This window comes from Lytechinus pictus, chromosome 5 (assembly GCF_037042905.1).
Source record: "Lytechinus pictus isolate F3 Inbred chromosome 5, Lp3.0, whole genome shotgun sequence".
NCBI classification, from domain to species: domain Eukaryota; kingdom Metazoa; phylum Echinodermata; class Echinoidea; order Temnopleuroida; family Toxopneustidae; genus Lytechinus; species Lytechinus pictus.
The window spans coordinates 51,227,529-51,241,085 of record NC_087249.1 but is presented as its reverse complement, the minus strand read 5'-3'; the positions used below and the strand labels follow the sequence as shown (position 1 = coordinate 51,241,085).

The following is a 13,557-nucleotide window of genomic DNA, read 5'->3' as shown; positions in this document are numbered from 1 at the left end:
CCTATTTTGTGCAATAAAAGATAAGTCTCTTTTATTGCACTGTTTGTCTGATTTTCCTTCCCCTTTCCTTTGAGGCCTTTATCAATTTCAAGCTCTAAGCTTAAGATGAAGGTCTCCCACATTTCAAAATGTATTATGTCGATATATTCATATATATAATTTTTTTCTGCTATTTGTTTTTACAATTAAAAAAAAAGAAATTTATCAGGTATAAATATATTTCAATTACATTGTTAGATTGTATATATGCATATGTTATTAATTATGTCATTTGCTTATTGTTATGTTATGCTAAGAAAAAAAATGATTACACTTGTATATACTTTTATTATTGGAATGTGAAAATAAATAAATCAAATCAAATCACCAATCATTATCATCATTATCATCATGACATTGCCATCATCATCGCAGAGATGCCAACCTAATCAAGAACAATTCAGTATTTTAAAGGCTGAAAATCAATATTTTCACAGAAATACCATAGGACAACACATAAACTGAAATAAGTAATTTGCATGAAACCACCAGTATTCTTTCTCATTTTTCAGTAATAATTACTGAAAACCAGTACTACTTGGCAGCTCTGTCATCACCATCATCATCATCATCCTCCTCCTCATCATCACCAATCATCATTATCATCATGACTTCATCATCAATATTACCATTATCAACAATGTCATCGTCATTACCACCATCACCATCATCATCATCAAACTCATTATTGTCATCAATATCATCCTTAACTTCATCATCTCCTTTATCATTAATCATCATCAATCATCAAACATCATCATCATGAAATTGAATTGAATCATCATTATCATCATCATCATCATAATCATCATCATAATCATCATCATGACAGATATACATTAACAGGTTAAAATATGTACACAATACTGTATGGCACACAGAAATCATAAAAAAAACAGTAAAGAAGAAAATTAAATAGATTAGTGTGCTCATTTATTCCTAATTATTCATAAAGCACAATATCAATAGTAATAGGATATTTCACACATAGGCTTATTGTGTAGTTGAGTGGAATTACAATACATTGGAAAATTTTGTAGTAAAAAATAACATACACAGATTCTGAAAGAAGACAACAATACTATCACGTTAGTTTGAAAAAATATCTAATAATCTCTGACAGGAAAAGAAATGAGACAGATGTGAAATTATTTCCTTTAAAAGAATGACTGTCAAACAAACAGTATACCATACATGAAATTCAGAATTCTTGATGGATTTTATCCATTGTCCCTTTTTGCTTTACAAAATTGCACTATACAAGATGTACTTGCTTTAGGTGGATTCAATTTTTGTTAAAATTTACCAGAAACATGGATGCAAATAAATGTTTATGTATACAAAAATACTACATGATCAGAACAAAAGCTGATACTTCTTTATATGTTTATGACAGAGTATACTGATGGTAATATTTTGCCAAAATACACATGATTGAGATTGCAATTAGAAAAATATGGCACAATTCCTTTTTAAACATATTTTAACACAAATTTAATTGCATATTTTCATTGTTCATAACATTGTAGCACACAAGAATATTGATTTGTTTTAAATGAGAAAAGAAAATGGTTGCATAAATACTGAAGTAAGAGTAAATATTTTAGTTACTATAAAATCATATATAATACATTTGATCAAGGATGTATTCTTAATATAATACTATCAAGGTGGAAGGGATAGGGAAGTTAGATATAGTTTAACCCTCCATATTCATATATCAGAATTGTATATATATTCTGAGCATAAATAGATATGTCTACCACTAAATTTCTGGGAGGGACTTGCCTCTCATTGTATAGAATGGGTTTATATGCATATATGCAATTTGAAATCTGAAACATTAAAAAACACAATTCTGTGATTTTAGATGAATCAAATCATATCAAGAATATTAAAACTAAACGCCTATCTTTAGGTTTGGTAGATCCCTCAAATGTGCATGCCATTATTCTGATTAACTTCTAGATTACTTCAATGTGTGTGCCCTAAAAGGGTTGAAATGCAAAAAATGTAAAATAAAAATGTGTTTTAACTTTTATTGAATAAATTTACAGCTTTTACATCAAAACTTAATTTGATCAGGTGCGCGATCAAAATAAAATATCAGCATATTTTTGTCTTGTTAATACAAAACACATTCTCAGGCATTGAATGGGCTGATTATTTCAAGACATAATCTTTGTCAGTACCTTTCTATTTTCCAATTACTAAATCTGTGAAGCTGAAAGGATTATTTTGAACAAAACTAGAAACATTGCGGAGACATTATGAGTTACACCCTGCTAGTTCACGTAATACAGGAAATATCTACGTTTTGGATCCATACTCCATACTAACCCAATATTGAACCAGAACATAGATATTTCCCCGTATTTCTTAAGAACAAGCAGCGTGTAACGATTTTATCTCTAATTATATCCCTATATTATTGAAGAATAGGGGAAATCAATAGAATATAATTACAAAAAATTGTACAACCCTGCATTTTGAAAGTAATTTTTGAAAGGAAGTCATTCATGACATCACAATGATCAGAGTAAAAAGAATGTGCATTTTGCCATTGAATTTGATGCGCAAATAGTAGTGCGCAGCGCGATGCTTGAATACACACTTAATACAGCCTCATATTATATATACCGGTAGTTGAAATCAGAACTGGGCATGCAAGTAACAATGAAAACAACATTAAAACAAAAACAGCTTAACACCAAACAGGTAATATGGGCTCACATTACCTGTTTGGTCTTTGTGACCAAGTAAAAATAGCTACCGTAAATACGGGTTTGTCTCACAAACATATTGACCAATCAGATTACAGAATTAATGAGAAATATGGCCCACTAAAAGAAAGGAACTAGATGCAAAATTAAAATTCTAATGACCGAATACACATTCAGTGACTAATACACTTCTGTAACATTGGAATGTTGGATGATACTTGAGTCTAATTCACATTACTGATCCTTTACCAAAACTTTAGACAGGCTTTGATTTCTTGCATAATTATAATCACCATTTTGAGTCATCACATACCTGTTTTCACAATATGTAAAAGTAAAAGCAGAAGCTAGTTATGCATTTAATGATTATCTAGGCTTTTTTTTAATCTAACTTTTGCATAGAATTACCTTGCGATAATCAAGTTTTGTTCTTAAAATAGATGAAATAATTATTTGCTCTGCTAAAAAAATATATATATATACAAAATGTTCGATCGACTGCTACTTTTATGAAATAATGTTATAAACAATAACATCGACTAGTAGGGTGAAGAGAAAAGAATATATTATTACTATTGTTCAAACAAAGAAAAAGACTGTAAAAAACAACAATTATAATTGTAAGTTTAAATAGTGCAATGTCTATATGGATAAACTCAAATTCACATACAAAGTAAAATCATCAACAAGATAAGGAAAACATGTATAATTAAGTCATAATTAAAGGAAAATAAGGGAGGCCTATGGTCTCTACATATAACATGACAACATATGTGACTTATTTAAAACAATCTTGAAAATGTAAATTTTCAAATGAGTTTTTAATAAGTTAACAGATGACGCATTTCTTATTGAGGAAGGGAGACTATTCAACGATTTGGGTGTAGCACTAACAATGGCATGGTAACCTAGTGTAATCTTATAAGGTGAGATTACAGTAGTTTGCTATTTACAGTATCAATGATGCAATATTGAACCAATAGAAGGAACTAAACACACACAAAAGTATAATACTTTCAGCAGTTAAGTAAAATAAATACAAAGCACAGATCACATCTGCCATTTTACTTCAAAGAATACAATTTTTTTAACAATGCTATGACTGACAGACTTTAAATACACTGGTACTGTATAACAATCTGTAGTTTAATGGAAAAAAGGTCAAGGTTTCAAGGCACATCACTAAATATGAAGCAAATTTGAAAGACTTAATCTAATCCACCACTAATTGAATGCATACACTAAATAGATTAATGAAATTGAAGTAAAGTACATGTACTAATATCTTCGTTTTATCACAATCAAAGCTAAAAACATATTTTGTGTGTATTGGGATAAATATAACATTTACCAATAATAAAATAAAAGATTGGAAAGCATGTATAACTTATATTAGCAGGTGTTAGCGTGACAAATATAAATGTAATGCTTTTCAATATCAATGATTATTAACATGATGCATATCTGCATAAAAAAATTGCCACTCTCCATATAGGTGTAATAATTAGCTACCCAGTAGGAAGGAAGTCCTTGAATGCTCGAGCACCTGATCAAGGTAGCCGTGTTCAGGGCAGGTAATAGTATGCAAAACTAACAAACAATTTTATTAGATAAAGTGCAATATAAATGCTGCATATTACTATTATTATTACAAATGGTATTAATTTTGTGTTTTTTCAAAAGGAAATTTGTGAAGAAAATATAGCTTTCTGTGCAATTGAGCATTGTGTTATCTCATATTCAGCATGCGCTTCATGCAGAGGCATGCATTATTAATCCAGTTGTGCATTTACAATTCAGCCTCTAGATAAGATAATAAAATCCAATCCAAGTTTACAGGTATATCAATGATGCAAAATTAGCCCTACTTCCTCATCAAATACTGATGAGGCTGAAAACTACCAAAATGATATACCTACTGTGCATTTGTGTCAATGTGGAATGTTTATTATTATGTTTTCAATAATGAAAGAGCAGGCATGGGGGCAAGGCCAGTAAGTTGGAATCATGAGGCCACTGGACAAAACATGGCCTCAAGGCTGGCCTTGATACCATCCCTGTAAAAGATGCATTTATTTGATACAATCATTTTTAAAGGTCAAGCCCACTCCAGAAAAATGTTGATTTGAATCAATAGAAAAATCAAAATAAAAAAATTTCATCAAAATCGGATGTAAAATAAGAAAGTTATGACATTCTAAAGGCTCGCTTATTTTTCACAAAATAGTTATATGCACAACTCAGTGACATGCAACTGAGAGAGTCGATGATTTCCCTCACTCACTATTTCTTTTGTTTTTAATTGTTTGAAGTAAAAAAATATTTCAGTTTTTACAGATATGACAATATTGACCAACTTGACTGAACCACAAAATGATAATTTTAAATCCACATTTTCGGGGAGGAAGAACATTTTATTTCACATGAAAATGAGGAGAAAATAAAAATATTTCATATGTCATACAATAAAAACACAAAAGAAATAGTGAATTGTTGATATCATCAGTCCCCTCATTTGCATACCGACCAGATGTGCACATAACTCTTTTGTGAAATTAAGCAAAATTTTAAAATATCATAACTTTCTTACTTTACATCCGATTTTGATGAAAGTTTCAGTGTTAATGCTTGTTGGATTTTTCTCTTTTTATTCACATCAACTTTATTAGGGTGGAGATGCCCTTTAATGATATCAAAGGTAAACCTGCCGGCCCTACTTCACCCTTCCCCCAGAATAATCACTCGTACCGCCAATCTGACTAAGCTTGGCGCATGTCCACCAACTGCTGCGCCAAAGCTCTGACCTCCTCACCCCGCTCCACCTGGGCTAAAAGGTCCCCGGGGAGGCCCTCGATCCCCACCTGTGCCCCGAGACAGGCCCCGAGCATCGCGGCACGGGCGCAGTTGTCTCCACCGGCCAGGAGGGTCGGACGAACTGATTCGGTGAAGTTTCCCGGTGTCGCGCTCAGCAGGCAGTGCAGCATGCCGAGGAAGCTCCCTGGCAGAGCTGAAATGAAAGATGAAATGAATTGATATCATCAGAACTTTTGGATTATTAAATCATTACTGTTATCATTTCTGTCATTTTCAATTGTTTAAACATATGTGAAAATGATCTTGTTGAGAATTTCATATAATAACAGTCATTGCATGGGAGGGGACAGTGGCTCAAATAAGGGCAGCCCCTAAAAAAAGACTATCCCTCTACTATATCCCTATAAGAAAGGGGGGTGGCGGGTTGATAGAGATTAATAAAGTTTGATCTTCTCACATCTTATATAAAAAAATGAAAGAGATTATTTGACAGAGGCTATTTGCTAATACAAACTCACAAAAATGAAACCAATGCAATATTTCAAGCCTAGAAAGTACTGTCACACAGGGTTGTGAAAGCCTTGTATCTCAAAATGTAAAAAAAAAAAAGTGACAGCTCAGAATACGCTTGATTGTAGAGTTATGACATAAGTGGTCTCTCTCTATTGCATAGTAGGATTTTTTTACACAAATTAAGAGACTGCTTTGTTTTTCAGAGAGAAGAAGATTGCTACCTTTGATGCATTATACAGCTATTTTTGAGCTGCTATCAATTTTTCAAAAAAAAAAAAGATACAAAGTTAGAGCCACGAGGGCTATTTCATAAAGCTGGTCTTATGTTAAGAGCGACTTTCAGAACGACTGGTGATCCTTTCTCGAGATAAATGATATTGACCATTAAATGTTCATTGGTGATTATTTAGCACATAAGAGAGGTTCACCAGTCATTCTTAAAGTCACTCTTAACTTACGAACAGCTTTATAAAAAAGCTCCCAGCAACGCTATCATTAACATTGGGGCAATTCCATAAAATGTGTACGTCCGTCCCCCTGTGTGTGGGACCTTCATGAAATTTTCTGTCTCTGATTTCTGGTTCTTTGGGCAGTCTGCAATGTTTTCAAAGGACCATGACTTGGTCAGTTTATGAAGTGAAGTAAGATTTGAGAAAAATGGGGGTCGGACGTACAAAAAGGTTGATATTTTATGGAATCGCTCATTATTTGAAGGAAGATAAGTAGAACGAGGGTTGCACTTACAGCATGCATAACCCAGCTTCTTGGCAGCCACAATGTGAGGGTGGGGCTTCAGATCCTCAGCCTTACTGACCTCTTGAGCCATGTCAGCATCCACCAACGATTTCAAGTTTTCTACGGCATTGGCGTTAGGTCCGTTCTTGATCAAATCTTCCAGAAGCCTTGCACCTAGGTTGAAGAATAACACAAAATTAGTCATAAGGGGGACATAAAAATAGTCATTGTGCAATTGAAATTGAAGAATAAAGAAGATGTCAGCATCCACCATTGACTTCAGGTATCTACGGCATTGGCATTAGGTCCATTCATGATCAAATCTTCAAGAGGCTTCACACCAAGGTCAAAAAGTAACAAAGAAATAGTCATACTTTTGCAAAAATACAACAATTACAGAATATAACAAAGAAATAGTCATACTTTTTTGAAAAAATACAACAATTGCAGAATATAACAAAGAAATAGTCATACTTTTTTGCAAAACTACAACAATTGCAGAATATAGCAAAGAAATAGTCATACTTTTTTGCAAAAATACAACAATTGCAGAATATAACAAAGAAATGGTCATGTTTTTGCAAGACAGGTCTTTAACATTTGGCATTAGGTCCTTTCACGATGAAGTCTTCCAGAAGCCCTTTAACCTTTAATGGGAATCCAAACTTTGAAAAAAGTCGAGAGGAAAAAAAAATGTTGAAAGTTTGATGAAAGCAAACACGCTTTAACATGGAATTAAAAAATAAAGCCAAATACAACACTGATGGCATATTTCTTCCTATTCCTAGAAGTTACAACCAATTTGAAATTCTCACAGACACACTGCTCAAAATTTTAGAAAAATTCATAATTTTCTTATTGTTGTCTGAATATGATCCATTTATTCATCTTTCTGCTACTGTCTATTTTTCTTCAAATATAAATTGCCACTCAGGATGGAATCCTCTTCAGAATTAAGTTTGGCATTGTCTTAGGCAACAAAAAAAAACCCTTCAAATTCATCAATCTATTGCAAAATATACACTTTGTTTCACTTTGCGATAGAAGGACAAGTTATGAACTACCTCCACTGTATAGTTTCATGCAATAGCGCCATCTAGTATTTAGTTGACATCATCCAATGCAGAGTGAAATAAGAATCTTTATTTTAATATCAGACAGCAAGATGTGTGTGAATTTATTTCACAAATGTGTGTATTAAAGACTTATAAAAACTTTTATATTTTGATACTGGGAAAAAATGATTAACTGCTTTCAAACCACACATCATGATTCACGATCCAAAGTGCAATTACATCAAAATTTATTGAATCTGTGATCCAAAGTCCAATCCCATCCAATTCTACATCCATCGTGGTTGAAAAAGGCTCTCATATACTGACCGACAACAAATTTGTCTTGAATATTGGATCTTCGGTACACATGCTGTTTTTTTGTTGTAAAGGTAATTATACATTAAAAACATGCATGGCAGCCCATAGTTGATTACATGGAATTAAAAGTATTACTGAAGGAAAATTATTTAAATACAACTTGATTACATTTTTGGAATGATGACTGTTAAACAGAGTGTAATTTGATATTATGGAAGGACTATGTACATCTTTTAATTGAAATTGAGAGGCTGAATGAGTGACAGAAAGAAAGAGACAATGAGAGAGAAAGGAAAGAGAGGAAAAGAAAGGGGGAAAAAAGAAAGGGTATGGTGAAGAGCAGGGTTGGAAAAAAAATATTCATAATAAAGTAACAAATGTTTTTTACTGGTATTGTTTTAAAACATTAACAAGGCAAACGCCAAGCGTTGTCTCGCCTGCATATTGCAGTGATGAAGAGACTGCATGTCAAATCTGAAGGGTAACATTTAAGAAACTTTGACAGAGCTCTTTTCTATTGTACCATTGGCAAATTTGTGTGAATATTATAAATGGTGCCAAGAACTATAGCTCATTAAACAAATAACAACAGTTTTTAAAGAATAAACAAGTAAAATAAAAAATCTGGTTCAGGTATAGAGAGTACTGAGTTCTGAAGTAAAATGTTAGTGTTAAAAAGTATAAAATTATAAAGTTCATGTCACTAGAGGAACAAAGTAGTTTGAAAGTTCATTGACCTTTGACCTTAATCAAATTCAACTCACATTCGAACCTGACCTGCACCTTCAAGAGATGGACCTCTGTTACGAGTTTGGCGATCCCATCTCGAAGCTATAGAAAGTTATTGTGTGTACAAAATAGCACAGTGCCAGTCATGGAAAGTTCATTGACCTTTGACCTTAATCAAATTCAACTCACATTCGAACTTGACCTGCACCTTCAAAAGATGGACCTCTTGTATGAATTTGGCAATCCTACCTCGAAGATATAGAAAGTTATTGTGTGTACAGCACAGCACAGTGCCAGTCATGGAAAGTTCATTGACCTTTGACCTTATTCAAATTCGGCTCACATTTGTACTTGACCTGCACCTTCAAGAGATGGACCTCTGTTATGAATTTGGCGATCTCACCTCGAAGCTATAGGAAGTTATTGTGTGTACAACACAGCAAAGTGCCAGTCATGGAAAGTTCATTGACCTTATTCACATTCGACTAATATTCAAACTTGACCTGTGCCTTCAGGAGATGGACCTCTGGTATGAATTTGGCGATCCCAACTCGAAGCTATAGAAAGTAATTGTGTGTACAACACAGTACAGTGCCAGTCATGGAAAGTTCATTGACCTTTGACCTTATTCACATTCGACTAATATTCAAACTTGACCTGTGCCTTCAGGAGATGGACCTCTGGTATGAATTTGGCGATCCCAACTCGAAGCTATAGAAAGTTATTGTGTGTACAACACAGCACAGTGCCAGTCATGGAAAGTTCATTGACCTTTGACCTTATTCACATTCGTCTCATATTCGAACTTGACCTGTGCCTTCAGGAGATGGACCTCTGGTATGAATTTGGTGATCCCACCTCGAAGATATAGAAAGTTATTATGTGTACAACATAGCACAGTGCCAGTCATGGAAAGTTCATTGACCTTTGACCTTATTCAAATTCGACTCATATTCGAACTTGACCTGTGCCTTCAGGAGATGGACCTCTGGTATGAATTTGGTGATCCCACCTCGAAGCTATAGAAAGTTATTGGGTGTACAACACAATTGTTGACGACGACGCCGACGCCGGAAATAGTGATACCTATGTCTCGCTCCGCTACGCAGGCGAGACAAAAACAAACCAAGGTGTTTTAACATGCAATTTAATTTTAAAACACAGCATTAGAACACCCCAACCATAGAGGAGAGAGTAGGAATGAATGAAAGAAACAGATGGAGAGGGTGGGAAGAGTGATTTTATAGTGTTTTTTTACAGTGATCTTATGACAGCCCTCTCTTTTGGCTCTCATTGGTCCAAATTCACAAAGGTAGTTTTGAAAACCCATGGTTGAATCCATGGTTTATGCAGATTTCCTGTATAAATTACACTTAATTCAGCGCATATCGGGCGCGTGTATAAAAAATGTTGAATGCTGATGCATGCTTTTGTCACAGTGCGCCAAATTGACACCTGTTAGTTACCATGGTTAGATATGCTATTTTATTCATGAGTCCACTGTTTGAATAGTGGACTCATTAATTCAAAACAGTGGACTCATGAATAAAATAGCGTGGATAACCACGGTAACAGGCATCAATTTGGCGCACTGTGACTAAAAGCATGCATCAGCATTGGACATTTTTTCAATATACACGGTAAAATAAATGTCATTCATACAGGAAATCTGCATAAGCCACGGACTCAACCGTGGGTTTTCAAAACCACTTTTGTAAATTCGGGCCAGTAACTTTAAACTTTAAAGGCTTGAGACATTGGATTATTTTACCTTTAATGATGATAAGTAACAATAACATTAATCTTACCCGTCAGGGCAAACTTGAGGCAGATAGGTGTATTTTGGACAACCTTGACCATAGCTTCCAGCTTAGGGATCATCTGAGGGGTTCCGCCATAGAGGGCGACAATCACCGACGAATTGATCACCCCATCAGCCTGTAAAGATAAATGATAATATTAAAAAAAATTATGAACACGCAAATTTGTAAATTGAAGAAATGATGACCATTTCATCATATTTATCAAATTATATTATAGAGCATGGGATTACTGATTTATTGAATGATTTTCATTCAAACATTAAAAGCCTCAAACACTAATATGACTGATTTCCATTGGGGTTGTGTAAAACATATAGAAATAAAACAGTAAACATTATAACCAGTCCAAAGAGTAAACAAGTAGAGTGCCTCTGGCAGTTTCGCCTGCATTACGCGATTCGGTACAGCAGCTGTGCTGACTTTGAAAACGACTATAAAATGATATTAAGAAAAATACACCATTCATATAATATCAAAACTACTACGTTCATTGACCCTAAATGACATTTGACCTTGATATTATGACCCAAGACTTGTGCAAGATGATCAGTGAAACTTGATTAGCCCTATGCCCACATGTCATACACTATATCCATAAACTTTCAAAGTTATAATTTAACAATTATCCCTCAACATGGGCAAAGATCACTGACCTTTGACCTTGGTCATGTGACCTGAAATTCAGGCAGGATATTCAGTAATACTTGATTACCCTTACGTTAAGTTTCATGAACTAGGTCCAAATACTTTCTTAGTAAAGATGTCATTTCAAAAACTTAACCATAGGTTCAGATTTCACTGTTGACACCACCGTTGAAAAAAAAACTGCGCCTATAGTTCGCTCTGCTAATTAATATGTAGGCGAGGAAAAGGCAATAAATACATGAACATAAAAGAAAATAAAAGAATACAGAAGGATCAAAGCAGAAGGAAAAAAAAAAGAAAATGAACTTCTCCAATGTTATTTTTTTCAAGGAATATGATCTGCTGAATGAAGAAGAAGAAGAACGAAGAAAACAGAAAAGAACAAAAAAAAAAAAAGAGAAAAAATATAAAAGATTCAGGGAGCTGTGTCACCGACATCACACTGGGGACCACTTTCAGCAGCTTCACGACAGAGTAAGCAATTGAGATAATTTAGTTTGGCTGAGTCATACCTCCAAGGTGTTGTATACATGGCTTTCGGAAGCAGCTAAATCATGTAAGAGGGGCGCACATTGCAGTCCCAGGAGCACTGTGCAAGTGCATTAGTGTTCGCTTAGTAGATCCCATTCTTGCAACATGCAATATTAATCCTATGAGATATTGTAACACACTTTTATCAGGTCTGTGTAGTTTTATAGCTTACTGTATATTCATAAATACATGTATATATATATATATATATATATATATATATATATATAGTGTGTGAAAGAAATGGATGAAGAAAATGGACTCACACATTTATATATATATATATATATATATATCATTACCTTTGTTTCAAGGCAGTAATATATTCAGATGATGCAACATACTTACAAACTTTTGCCACTAAATTTGCTTTATTATCATAATTCAAAGTAAACATACATGGACCTTATCGTGAAATTAGTTACCTCTCTTCTTGTGTGTGTCGGTGTGTGTGCACTCGTTGTGTGCAAAGTCAATGGGAGTGGAAAGAAGTCACCAGCGCTGACGAAATAAACGGCAGTGAATGGACTGGTGACTTAAACCAGGATAATGCCCAAATTGCCCATACCGCCATGTACATACTAAAAATTCTAACCCATACTAAGAACACATGCGATTAATCTCACAGAAAAAAAGTGAAGGATTCATGTAAAGGAAATACAATATTGCATAAAAAGAGTAGAACCAATGAACCAGGACATGCTCCATTCAAAACCTTGCCAATGAGCAAGTGAGATTTTAAAAAAGAGCTGTACTTCAAATTTCAATATATATTTCAATTCTGATTAATCATAACGTTTTGTACTTACATGTATTTTTTTTTGGGGGGGGGTGCTACTCACAGTTTGAAATTTTCTTCCACAATCTAGGTATTCACCTACTTTAATCTTGATTTGAAAAAAAAAACATTTTGTATTAAAACATGTTACAAGTGTATACCTCAATTTCATGTCCCTCAGTGATATGAGGACTAACATCTTCAGGTCCCCTGGGTTGCAAAAGTCTAAGTTCAACACAAATACTGTTCTATGATATTTTTAATCAATTACTAGAATCAAGTACTTTATATACTCTATCATTCATTGGTATAATGAACAAAAAAAATTTGAAGAAGCCGAACAAGGCTTATAGGGTTTAATTTCTAAAAAGATACATGCAAGAGTCTTTAGGTACCAAAATATTGGCCTTTTTAATAAAAAAAAATCTCTAATTTTATGATAGGTATTGACATAATATTCGGAAAACGTTATTCTATTTCACCCTTCTTCCTTTCCTTTCTCAAAATTTTATTTGTTTTTACATTTTCCTCATTTTTTTCTTGGTCATGACCCCCCCCCCCCCCTCTGTACGCCAGTGCTATCATTATTTGAGCAAACTTAAGAAAGTTAATAATTCATCCACAAGTTTAATTATGGTCATTCATGCATCATGAAAATGCCTAAGGGTGTGCGAATACCTCATGTATAGAATATGATCAAGAGGTTTTCATGCAAGGCTGAAATTGATTTGCAAATATCACATCATTTATCAGGAGCATGTTGACAGTAAAGTCTTCTAAAACACGGCTAGTATTTGAGACACACGAGATGGATATTGTAGTTGCTGTAAAGGGTTTGAGTAATTTTGTGGAGG

The 13,557-nt window shown here is 33.9% G+C and overlaps 1 protein-coding gene across 1 annotated transcript; it reads right to left on the bottom strand.

Moving 5' to 3' along the window:
- Positions 1-950: 950 nt before the first annotated feature.
- LOC129261125 (crystallin J1A-like) lies at positions 951-12,499 on the bottom strand. Its single transcript, XM_054899174.2, has 4 exons — positions 12,494-12,499; positions 10,735-10,864; positions 6,834-6,998; positions 951-5,769 (listed from the first exon to the last, which is right to left on the bottom strand). Exons 1-4 carry the CDS (start codon positions 12,497-12,499, stop codon positions 5,522-5,524), a joined length of 549 nt encoding a protein of 182 aa, XP_054755149.2. The 3' UTR covers positions 951-5,521.
- Positions 12,500-13,557: the final 1,058 nt, after the last annotated feature.

What these genes read in the sequence shown, in the direction of transcription:
- LOC129261125 (XM_054899174.2), bottom strand. An exon ending in CCTCAAGTTTGCCCTGACGG is followed by an intron (nt 6,999 to 10,734) that starts GTAAGATTAATG and finishes TCTTCAACCTAG; the next exon opens with GTGCAAGGCTTCTGGAAGAT. An exon ending in GAAGCTGGGTTATGCATGCT is followed by an intron (nt 5,770 to 6,833) that starts GTAAGTGCAACC and finishes CTTTCATTTCAG; the next exon opens with CTCTGCCAGGGAGCTTCCTC.